Below are 12,186 nucleotides of genomic sequence, written 5' to 3'. Positions count from 1 at the left end.
TTCTATCACATATTTATTTATTTTTGTTTTATATTTATTTTATTTTTTGAGACAGGGTCTCCCTCTGTTGCCTTGGCTGGAGTGCAGTGGGGCAATCCAGCTCACTGCAGCCTCAGTGTTCTGTGCTCAAGCAATCCTCACACCTTGGCATCCTGATTAGCTGGGACTGCAGAATGCACCACCATACCCAGCTACTTAAATTTTTTTTTTCTTTTTTTTTGGAGAGACAAGGTCCCACTATGTTGCTCCTGAGTTCAAGTGATCCTCCCACCTCAGTCTCCCAAAGCGCTGGGATTACAGGCATGAGCCACCATACCCAGCTTCTCCTACATATATAAATTAGCTATTGCTAATGTAGAGGTAATGCTACCAATTTTGGTAACTGATTTTATGTCTGACAACCTTGCTAAACTCTTACTTAGTTTGCATTTCTGTTGACTTTTCCAATTAGATGACAGTTTCACTTCTTCTTTGTCTTGCCTTATTTCACTAGCCATGACCTCTCGTAATAGATAGTAGCATGGTGGACATCCCTGTTTTTCCTATTGTTCCCAGTTATAATTCAAGGGCATGTAAAGTTTTCCCATTGTTCATGATGGTTGCTGCAGGGTTTTGGTGTATAATCTTTACCAAGTTAAGGAAAGTCCTTCTATTCCTAGTTTTATGTGAATTTTTAAAATCATAAATAGGTATTTTTTCAAATGTCTTTTTCCATCTATTGAAATCATAATGGATTTTTCTCCTTTAATCCATTATTGTGGTGAGTTATATAAGCAAGGTATTATTTCCTTGTATTTCTTGTGTTTTTTTTTCAAGTGCAGCTTTGTATTCAGTTAGCTAATATTCTATTTACACACATTTATATCCATACTTGAAATAAGTTCATCATTTTCATACTTTGTATTATCCTTAGCTTGTTCTGTATTTAAGGTTATATGAGGCTCGTAAAAGATGTTGGGATACTTTATTTTTTATTTTGTGGAACAAACTGCACAAGGTGAGAATTATCTGTTTCTGAAAAGATTGTTAGAACTTAACTGAAAAATCATCTTCACGTTGGGAAAGTGCTATGGTTTGAATGTTTGTGTCCCCCTCAAATTCACTATGTTGAAACCCCATCCCCAATGCGATATTATTTGGTGGTGGGGGGGCTTTTTGTGAGGTAATTAGCTCATGAGGGGGGAGCCCTCAGATGGAATTAGTGTGTTTATGAAATAGGCCCAATCAAGAAAGGTCAGGAGACAGAGAGTGAGGTATGAACAGGAAAAGTCCACATGAAGTGACTATCTGAGCCACTTGAGCTCTGGGCAAAGAGTTTCAAAGACAGAGAACAAGTACAAAAGCCCTCAGCTTTTTTCCTCGGCTTACAATGTCCTAGGAGCAGTACCACATAGTCTGCAACAAACCAGAATGCTCCTGGAGGCAAATAATGCAAAGCTTTGATATGGAAAGCCAAGTCACTATCCAGAGGTTGGTGAGCCTCATAACCGAACAAAGGGTTAACCCAACATCAACGATTCATGACATTAACTTAGTCTAAAGCATCAAAATGCACTTCTGAGCCACACTTGCCATCACACACATCTCTGGCTAAGGCTGTAAATGGGCACTGCCTACTTCTGTTTCTTTGCTTTCAATTTGGGACTAAGATACACTGGGTGAGTCCTGGCTCCACCAGTTACTAGCTGGATAATCCTGGGAAGTTCCTCATGCTCTTTAATTGTTTGTAAAGCAAACCAGAGCAGAGAGATGGTAATTTGACCAAGGTCACACAGGCAGAAACTGAACTCAGGGCTTTTGACTGTTTCTGAACTCTCTGATAACTCTTTGGTTGGGACCACCATGGCAGAAAACAAAGTTGGTGGTTAGCGATTAACCAAAGAGGACCAGTGTGCATAATCAGTCAGAATTGTCTGTATTCACTAATGAGTGCTGCCTTTTACAGATGACTTTTTGAGCATATCCCCCTCTCAATACTGCTGCATTAGCTCATATCTGCTGGGGGTGACACCCTATCTCTGACCTGCCTACAACAGACATCTCCACAAGCACAATAACCTTGTCAGGACAGAGGCTCAGTGTCAACACACGTGCTTTTTCTACTAGAAACTCTACAACCCCAACAGGCCACAAAACGCCACATCCTCGGATGTTCAAAACATATCTGCTTACAGAATATGAAACACTATTTTCTTAGACTAGAGGACAACCTGATGGAGAATTTCAGTAATCACCAAGTTACTTATCTAATCCGCTGGTTCATGATTTATTTGGACACATACCCAAGTATTGATGAAGTCGTATTAAAATATGTACCAGCCTGTTTTTACTTATTCATTTTTACTTTCATTTTATTTCAGAGCATTTAATGCGGTTCACAAGTCAATAACATCTTCCAAAAACACACTGTATTGTTTTCCTCGTTAAAGCAGTTTTTCATACATTGCATCATTTTCTGTTCATAACAGTCCCAAGGACTGGATAGGGTTGGCTTTGCTGTCTCCATTTTAATGGCAGGAACTTAGATGTGGAGGCCTTATGCTGTCCAGGAAGAGGTTTTACAGACGTTACTTCGTTTGGTCTTCTCCTCCCACCCTGTACGGCACAAACAGCCCATCAGTTTGGGGAAGTCTGGGGTGGAGGACAGTCTGGAGTGACATCCTACCAGACCAGTCGATCTGGTTCGGGCTGTGACATAAGCTAGGGGTCGAAGTCAGGGGCACCCGCAGAGGGGGACCTGCCCGGCACCTAGCCAAGGCGAATCCGCCTTCCCTGCCAGCCACCCGGGTCTCGAATTGGCAAAGTATCGAATCCTGTTGTGTGTGAAGCAAGCTCTTCATGCGACACCGTCAGGGCGACCTCGGGTCAAGAACTACTCATTGTGCTGCTTGTATGCGCCGGGGCCCGCGTCTTCGCGGACCGGCCGGGCCAGGAGTGAAAGGTCTGGGAGTTCTTCCTGCCAAGAGCACCCGAGAGAGCCACCGGGATCAGGAGCGCGCCCCAGTGCACCCCAAACCCCGCAGCCGGGGGAGGGGAGTGTCGTGGAGTGTCCGCTCGCCCCATGCCGTGACCGAGCCAACCGGGACAGCAAACTCACAGGGAGACCCATGACTCTGGATTCCCGCCGGCCTACCCCTTCCACAGGCCACGCCCCTTCCGCCGGTCCCGGCCTCCAGCGGGCCGGCGCCTTCCGCCTGCGTTTCCCCGAGCCCCGCCTCTTCCGGTATCCCCGCCCTTTCCTGCCCCATGTGGTCCTGAAGCGCGTGTCCGCTCTCTGTGCCAGTGCTCCTGCCGGGACACCTCAGGTGTGTCGTTTCTGTCGCGCTTCCGCCTTGTCGGCCATGGGGGTCTCCAAGAGGAAGGCCTCGAGTGGCCAGGACGGCGCGGCTTCCTCCGCGGGCGCAGCCAAGCGGGCCCGCAAAGAAGAGCTCACGGGCGTGCGGTTCAAGGCTCAGCTGAAGGACCCGCAGGGCCCCGGGCCAGGTGAGTCCGGGGCGGCAGGCGCAGGATCAGGAGCACAGGCTGGCGAGGCGGCCTCCGTGTGCCAGGCACAACCTCTCTTTTCTTCAGCTTTCGGGTCACCTAGGCTCAGTAGCAAGCCTCTGGTTTGCAGAAGACTGAGGTTCAGGACTGCTCTGTACTTCCTTGCTCTGGACTATCGGCGATAGCGAGGGGACCCCGACTTGCTTGATTGGGACCATTTCACGTTACAACACATTTATTTCCCTTGCCCAGGCAGCATCCCTCCGCTAGTTCTAAATTTTATTGCAGTTGTCAGGGAAGTAAATGAAGTGTCCTTCTCTGTTGAGTCCTTACTGAGTCAGCTCAGGACGGTTCATGATACACTTTGCCACTCCTTGGGGCGTCAGCACCGTTTTTTCAAGAGCTTCTATCCCCCAGCACTCATACTGACTTGATGACTTGTAACAAGCTGCTGGAAGCCACCACAGCTACTTGTCAGTTTACCAGGAATGGGCCAGTGACTGAGATGGAGTCGACTCTATAATTACACTTTTTGTGAAGTGTGACCATCCTTCACGACTACTTGTAATCGTTTGGAAAGTAACATGGTTTGGGAAAAACGCAATTGAACGTGTTGCCATGTGGAAGCATTGCTCTAACATAAAACAGTGGCAGTTTTTCTCTCAGGATAAATAAATTATTAAATTAATGGCCAAAATAGCTTCAACTTCAATTTTTGTCCTGATTTTTTTTTTTAACAGACAGGATCTTGCTGTGTTGCCAAGGCTGAATGAAGTGCAGTGGCACAATTATGGCTCACTGCAGCCTTGAACTTCTGGGCTTACGCTGTCCTCCCACCTCAGTCCCCCAAGTAGCTGAGACTGTAGGTGCACACCACCATTCCCAGCTATGTTTTTTTTTTCACTTTTTGTAGAGATGGAATCTCACTATGTTGTCCAGGCTGCCCTCGAACTCCCAGTCTCAAGCAATGCTCCCACCTTGTCTTCTCAAAGGGCTGGGAGTATAGGCATGAGCCACCACACCTGGCCTGTTTTTAAAGTTTTGATACCTGTACTTGCTAGTCACAGCTAGGAAGATGATACTTACATTAGCATAGAATTATATATTTCCGAATTCATTATTTTTTGTTTATTTTTGAGACAGAGATTCGCTCTTGTTGCCCAGGCTGGAGTGCAATGATGCGATCTTGGTGCACCGCAACGTCCGCCTCCAGGTTCAAGCGATTCTCCTGCCTTAGCCTCCCAAGTAGCTGGGATTACAGGCATGTACCACCACGCCCGGCTAATTTTGTATTTTTAGTAGAGATGGGGTTTCTCCATGTTGAGGCTGGTCTCAAACTCCTGACCTCAGGTGATCTGCCTGCCTCGGCCTCCCAAACTACTGGGATTACAGGCATGAGCCACCACGCCCAGCCTCATTAAGTATTACTAGAGGCTATTATTTGCTAGGTAGAGAGAAAGTGATGAGTAAAAATCTCAAAAAGCCTCTGCCTTTGTGGGGCTTTACAAACAGTCCAGTCGAGTGGGGAAGGCAGATATCGGTCAGCAAAATCATACACATAGAGTTTCAAGCATGAGTTTTCCAAAGGAGAGGTACATGGTGCCTGAGGGTGTTTAGCAGGCCTTGGATCTAATCTGGGAGCTCAAAGAAGGCTCCCCTGAGGAAGTGGCTTTTCAAAAGGATTCTAGGATGGGACAGGGACAGGAACCTTTCTGGCAGAAGAAAGAGCACGTTTAATTGTTAAAAAGATGTAGTATCTGTATTTCATGGTCTTGCACAGAGAGTCTCATGACATTCAGGTGCTACATCATGTGAACACGTGTCAGAAGGAAACCTGGGTTGACAGCCCATGGGTGTAAGTGAGTAGTTGAAAGATGGGGCAAAGCTGAGTCAGTGGGTGAAAGTGTGGATCTCTTGTTTGAGGCTATGTTGAACTAGTGTTTGAGTCTGGTCTGTATCTTGAATTCTCTCCTCCTCTCTTCCTCTTGATATGCTCTCGTAACCTCCTATGATAGGATTGCTGGAGGATCAGGGAAGTGAAGTTGATGTTTGTTAGGAGACTTTGTTTTCACCAGGCATGTGAGGGAAGGGTTCTGATGATGCTCCCTTCGTGTAGTGGAGGAACAAGAGCTGCAGGGTTAGATTGGTAAGGACTGAGGATATTCCAGAGTGGATCAATGTCAGCCTGTGGGAGGATCCCCCATCAAGAAGGGTTTGGCTCCAAGCCAATTCCTTTGAAAATGTTTGCCCATGATTCCACTGGTGATAGAGAAAAGGCCATACTGTAAGAGAGTACACTAATGGTTAAACTCTTGATCCCCTTCTCCCCGCATTGCTTCTGGTTTCCCCGCTGCATTAAGTGGTAATTCTGATTACCTGGATGTTCCTGCCAGAGCCCTCCGTCTGCATCGGTCTGTCCCCTGGCCTTGGTTGATTCTCCTCCTGAGAATTTCTGGAGTCCGTCTGCTCCCCCTCTTTCCTTCATCATCATTCTAGTCCAGGCATCATCAGCCCCAGCTGGGACCCTGGCTGGGACCCCGGCTAGAGTTGCCCAGAATTGGTCTCTCTTGGACTTGCTTCCCTACAGCCCGTGCTGTGTGCAGCAGTCAGATGATCCTTTAAAACTCCAAATCTGATTATGTCACTCCTCTCATGACACCCTTCAGTGGTGTCCCACTGCCGTTGGGATAAAATCCAAAGTCATTTCCGTTGCTTCATCTAGCCCTGCCTGCTTCTTTGACTTCATCTCAGGCTACCCTCCTCACTCACTCAATCACCCCTCCCCACTTGTCTGGCTCCAGTCACACTCTGTACCCTCCAGCCTTGGGGCCTGGAATGTGGTCTCACTCTCTGCCCCCTCAATACTTATGTTTACTATTATTAATAATAGGTTCAGCATTACTTCTTCAGAGGAAACCTTCCCAACCCTCTAATCTAGATCATGTTCCCTAGTTACAGCCCTCATTACACTCTTGATGTTTGCTTGATAGTACTTCCTACAGGTGCCATATGTGTCTATGTAAGTGATTGCGGTAGGTGCTTAATACATATTCACGTTGGTCTCTACCATTAGATTGTAAGCACCTTGTGGGTAGAGGCCATTTCTGATTTGCTCACCAGCACATCTTGGGCACTCCCTGTGATGCCTGGAGCACGTGGTAGGTGCCCAGTAAATGGTGTATGGAAAGATGAACCTGCAAAGAGACGGCAAATGTAACAGGCCAGCGGTTTCCACCCTGTACTACTCTGGAATGCTGGGAGTTACATGCTAGAGTTTGGCGAATAATTCCTTAAAAAAGAGTAAGTAGTTGCACTGCTCTTTCTGCATTAACAGCCCTTGCTATCACCTGCATTCTGTGTTTTCTTGAGGGACAGAGCAGGTATTATGCATGACTCCAGGGTGCCTGTGCCGGTTGAATCCTGTGACCCACAGTCACCTCGGCCAGAACACCCATGGCTCTTGCTCGTAATCTCCACCAGACCATGCTGCAGACAGCAGTGATGGAGTCTGGCCCCGACGCTCAGAGCAGCGCCTGGCATGGCAGATGCACTCCCTTGGTGACTGTTAAAGGAATGACGGTGGTTGCTGCGGAAAATGTTGCAGCATAAAATGGGATCTGAAAACTCCTGTGAGGCTGGCAGAGACCGAATGTGACCGGATTTTCACTGCTGCTGCTGAGGACGCCTGGGGGGCTTCTTATGTTTTGAGGGTTTACCTTGCCGTAAGTGTGATGCTGGAGGCTTTATGTGTAAACTAGCCTTTTTACCCTTCCTACAAACCCTGTCAGGTAGGTTCTGTTCTTGTGCCATTATACAGGTCAGGTACCCAAAGCTCAGAGTTCACTGTTACTCAGTACCATGCAACTAGTAAGTGGCCGAGCAGGGATGCGTGCTCAGGAGTCTGGCTCCAGTTTGTGTTCTTACCTGCTGTGTTTTTGGTGTAAGGTCCTGCTCATGCGTCCCTGGGCAGATGTTGCTTAGCAGCATCTGGACTTGAATCTGCGACATGCAGAATTGCTGTCCAAGAGGAAGGATGTGTTGGTCCTCTCTGCTCAGCTAGTGGAGCTCACCTGCAGTACCGAGCCCTGTTCTGGGCCTCATGCTTCAAGGGAACATAGAAAGTGACCTGAACATAGAAGGATCTCGAAACTGTCATTTCTGGAGAGAGGTTAAAGGAAGTGTTGGGTCTTCAGAGGTGCCGACTAGGGTGATGGCAGCTGGTGTGGGAAAGAAGGATTAGATCCCTTGCCTCTGGCCCCAAGGCAGAGGGGGAAGGACCCCCGGGGATGCCTGGGCACTCCCTAAAGCAGACCACCCTGTTCTGATGTGTCTAGGAAGACTGTAGTGTGTTTCTCAAAGGTCGTGGCATTTTGCATTTTACTGTATTGATAATTACTAAGTGTGTTTTAATAGAAATATTTAGTCCCTTTGTCTGTTTTTTTTTTTTTTTTTTCAAATAAGGTGAAGTCTCTACTTCCCCAGAGGAGATGAAGGCCCCAGTAAGATGTGTTACCTGTAGCTCATGCTCTCATGCGGCTTCCAAACACTGCCGTGCCCTGCCTTCCTAGTGTCGAGAAGTGCGGCCCAGAGAGTAGAACCAGAGACAGGCAGGGTTTTTTTGTTTTGTTCTGTTTTTGAGACAGAGCCTCCCTCTGTTGCCAGACGAGTGGAGTGGTGCGATCTCAACTCACTGCAACCTCCACCTCCCAGGTTCAAGCAATTCTCCAAGAGGCAAGTTCAAGTGATTCTCTGAGAGGCAGTTTTATAGAACAGGTTCTGGCAGGAGAATTTCGTGGGCAGCAGCACACAGGTGGCTCCCCGTTGGTTGGGTGGGGTTGTGGCGGGGGTTCAGATTCAGGTGTCAGTGATGTGGGAGGGGAGGTTGTATTAATTGTGGGAAGGGTAGTAGAATCCTCAGGCCGTTGAGATGGGAGATTTTTGAGTGGGGGACTTCTGGGGTCTGACCTTATGGGGAAATACTTGAGTGGAGATCCCCCCTTTGGGTTTTGAAGAGCACTGATGTTAGCTGATGCTTGGCGTGCTGACCGTGGGCCAGGCGCAGCACGGACACTCCATGTGCCACTGCACTTACAGCAGCAGGCGTCAGCTCCATTGCATGGCCAGGAATCGTCTGGTTCGTGGAGGAAGAATATGGGCTCTGGAGCCAGACTGCCTGGATTGGAGTCCTGGCTCTGCCTCTCCTAAGCTATGTACCTTTGGACAAGGGCCTTAGTTTTCTCATCTGTGAAATACTAGTACCTAGGGAAAAAAATACTCGTACCTAGGGTGCAGGGTTGCAGTGAGAATTAACTGATGTCATGTAAGTAAAGCTGTTGGTGATGTTTCATTACCATGCTGTATATGGTTTTTCTTGTTATACCCATTCTATAGTTGAGGGAACAAAAGCTGTGTAGGGATCCAGACGAATCATTGCCAGAGTCAGTACTCAAACCTGGGAGTCACATTGGCACTCAGTTTGTCTTGTTCCTGTATTGCCTTCGTGGTTTCTAAGTGTGTTCATGATGTCCACGTGGATTAATCTACTAGGGCAGCCATAACAAAATACTGTAGACTGAGTGGCTTAAACAAGAATAATTTATTTTCTCATGGTTCTGAAGGCCATGTCCACGGTCAAGGCATTAGCGGAGTCACATCCTGGTAAGGGCACATCCTGGCTTGCAGACAACTGCCCTCTTGCTGTGTCCTCACATGGCCTTTCCTCTGTCCACATGCAGAGAGGGAGCTCTCTGATGTCTCCTCCTTCTCTTATAAGGACACCAATCCTATTAGATTAGGACCTCACCCTCATGACCTCATTTAACCTGAATTATCTCCTAAAAGGCTGTATCTCCAAATACTGTCTTTTTAGGGATTCGGGTTTCTTTTCTCCTCTCCGCTCCCCTCCCCTCTCCTCTCCTCCCCTCCCCACCTCTCCTCTCGTTTTCTTTTCTTTTTCTGAGACAGAGTCTCACTCTGTCACCCAAGACAGTGCAATGGCATTGTCTTGGCTCACTGCAACCTCTGCCACCTGGGTTCAAACAATTCTCCTGCCTCAGCCTCCAGAGTAGCTGGGATTACAGGTATGTGCCACCACGCCCGGCTAATTTGTGTATTTTTAGTAGAGACGGGGTTTCACCATGTTGGCCAGGCTGGTCTCGAACTCCTGACCTCAGGTGATCCACCCGCCTCAGCCTCCTAAAGTGCTGGAATTACAGGCGTGAGCCACCATGCCCGGCAGGGCTTAGGGTTTCAACATGAATTTTGGAGAGAAACAGTTCAGTTGATAGCATTCATAGTAGCTTCTGTGCAGTGTAGGTGGATCAGGGAAGGTCACAGAATAGGGAAAGCAGGTTGCGGTGGTGGATGTGATTGTTTCTAAGACTGACCTTGTTAACGTTTGAACATAACTTTTTTTTCCAGGCCTGGAAGCGTTTGTGTCTGCTGCCAAGAAGCTACCACGAGAAGATGTGTATGATGTTGTGGAAGGGTATATAAAGATTTCTGTTGAGTGTGCAGAAATTTTCCAGCTCCTAAGTGGAGAGAAACGACCTGAAAGTGAAGTATGTTGTTCCTTACATGGCTTGATGAAGAGAAGAAAAGTTAATGCTGCTGTTAAGTTTGATGAGGAAAAATGTGATAGAAATTTCCATTACCAACTTTCTATAGAAAATGATGCTTTGTCCCTGTGCTGTAGGAATGTATTCATTTTTTGCCTCCATGACCTTTGAAAGCATTTTAGTGGAAAATTCTCACTTATTATTAACATCTGATGAATGCTATCGGAAGGAAGGATAATAGATTCCTAATCAAAATGCACTTGGTTTCAGTATGGTTTAAACAAAAGGGAAACAGATAAACACGTGGTGTCACAGACTCACAACACATAATGAATTGATGATTGTTTTCTGATTCCAAAGAGATTGAACACTGGGATATTTATGTGCCTGTTGAAATCTCAGGGTTATTGCTATAAGGATGTAGACCTGATTATCTCTAAAGCAATGAGGCCCAGTCATTAAGAGAATTTTCTTCTCATTCTGGCCTTATCGCCAGCCTGAAGTGAGTCCTGTCACTTCATTTGATTTTTCTCATTTGATTTTCTGTAATTTTAAACAAGCTGTTCTTTATTTTTATTTATTTTTGAGACAGAGTCTGGCTCCGTCACCCAGGCTGGAGTGCAGTGGCACAATCTCGGCTCACCACAAGCTCCGCCTCCCGGATTCACGCCATTCTCCTGCCTCAGCCTCCCAAGTAGCTGGGACTATAGGCGCCCGCCACCATGCCTAGCTAATTTTTTGTATTTTTAGTAGAGACGGGGTTTCACCGTGTTGGCCAGGATGGTCTCAATCTCCTGACATCGTGATCCGCCCGCCTCGGCTTCTCAAAGTGTTGGGATTACAGGCGTGAGCCACCGTGCACGGCCCCGACAAGCTGTTCTTTATTTTGCTGGGCTGTGGGAGCGGGGCTACATGCAGAGCCTGGGTCCCGCGGGTCAGCCTGCCAAGCTGTCACCTTTGACTCAGGATCTGGGTGGGCCTCATCCTGCATGTTAAAAGGCTTTAAGCCTGCAAGTAACTATGGCTAAGACAAAAGGAGCATGTATGTACAGTAGGAATAGAAATGATACAATTTCTATGCGTTTCAATTCTTTGTAGACGGTGTTAATATTTCAAGTGTTTGAGGCCATATTATTGCGGACAGCAAGTGATCTTTCACATTTCCATGTTGTGGGAAGCAACATTGTGAAAAAGCTGATGAACAACCACATGAAGCTCATCTGTGAGTCCCTGTATGCCTCGGGTTACAGGTAGGCTGTCTGCCCTTGCGTGACAAAGGACGGGCCTTTGGGTTTGGTGTGCATTCAGCTCTCCGCAGGTGCATGTGGTTATTACCTTTATGGCTAGAGGAGAGCTGAGCTGTTTCTGAGGCCACAGTGACCGAGTCTCTGCCCCCTTCCTTTGTAGACCAGCCCTGGCTGTCCCTGACTCCTCTCTCACTTATCCCTTGTCCCTCTTGTCCTGCCTGCAACTGTCCTTGCTGCGATATCTGTTGACTGACTCCCCCTACTGGAATCCGAGGTGCATGTGGCAGGGCCTTGCCTGTGTTGTAAATGCCACCTTCCCCTAGATAACAGGGCCTTGCATGTAGCATGTTCTCAGAAAACCATGGAATCTGGGTAACTGCAGAACGGAAAGACAGCCGCGATCGCGTTCGGAGATGCCTTTGTGAAGAAGTCGTCGTCTGTATCCTGCGGTCACGGGGACTGAGGTGTGGTCTGTTGATCACATGATGGCTCGCTCCAGAGAGAAATGTCCATCTTCTTCAAATCTCCTGTTTATAATCTTAATCCTACTTAGTTTTAATTTTGAGCCTTATTTTGAATCTTTATGCTTTTTTTTTTTTTTTCCTGCTTAAAACATGGCGTGTCTTTTTCCTTCTTTTTTTCTGGTTTGGAAATAGCAAATAACACAAGCAGCTTGCAGCTGGCTTTGTGGTGAGGCGGCTCTGCTTCTGCTGTTGCTGACGTGTCTGATTTCCTCTGGCCCCCTGTACAGGTTGGCTCGCGCCTGCCTGAGCCTGATGGCCGCCATGGTGACCCAGGGTCCGGAAGCTGCCAGGGATGTCTGCAGCCATTTTGATTTGAATAAAAAGACCTTGTACACCTTGGTGATCAAGAGGGATTCAAAGGTGAGGGGACCACAG

General features: G+C 47.4%; 1 protein-coding gene across 4 annotated transcripts in view; it reads left to right on the top strand.

The window, feature by feature from the left end:
* The first annotated feature begins 3,232 nt into the window (after positions 1-3,232).
* Positions 3,233-12,186, top strand: part of LOC105472723 (URB1 ribosome biogenesis homolog) — a 79,979-nt gene continuing 71,025 nt past the window's right edge. For all 4 annotated transcript variants that reach the window (XR_011622793.1, XM_071095612.1, XM_071095611.1 and 1 more), the window contains exons 1-4: positions 3,233-3,483; positions 9,904-10,043; positions 11,139-11,290; positions 12,039-12,171. Coding sequence is in view for 3 of the 4 variants with exons in the window: in XM_071095612.1 (XP_070951713.1) it covers positions 3,342-3,483; positions 9,904-10,043; positions 11,139-11,290; positions 12,039-12,171 (567 nt within the window). In the remaining variant the exon portion in view is untranslated. The remainder of the gene's footprint in view (positions 3,484-9,903; positions 10,044-11,138; positions 11,291-12,038; positions 12,172-12,186) is intronic.

This window comes from Macaca nemestrina, chromosome 4 (assembly GCF_043159975.1).
Source record: "Macaca nemestrina isolate mMacNem1 chromosome 4, mMacNem.hap1, whole genome shotgun sequence".
NCBI classification, from domain to species: domain Eukaryota; kingdom Metazoa; phylum Chordata; class Mammalia; order Primates; family Cercopithecidae; genus Macaca; species Macaca nemestrina.
This window is presented reverse-complemented; position numbering and strand designations above follow the sequence as displayed.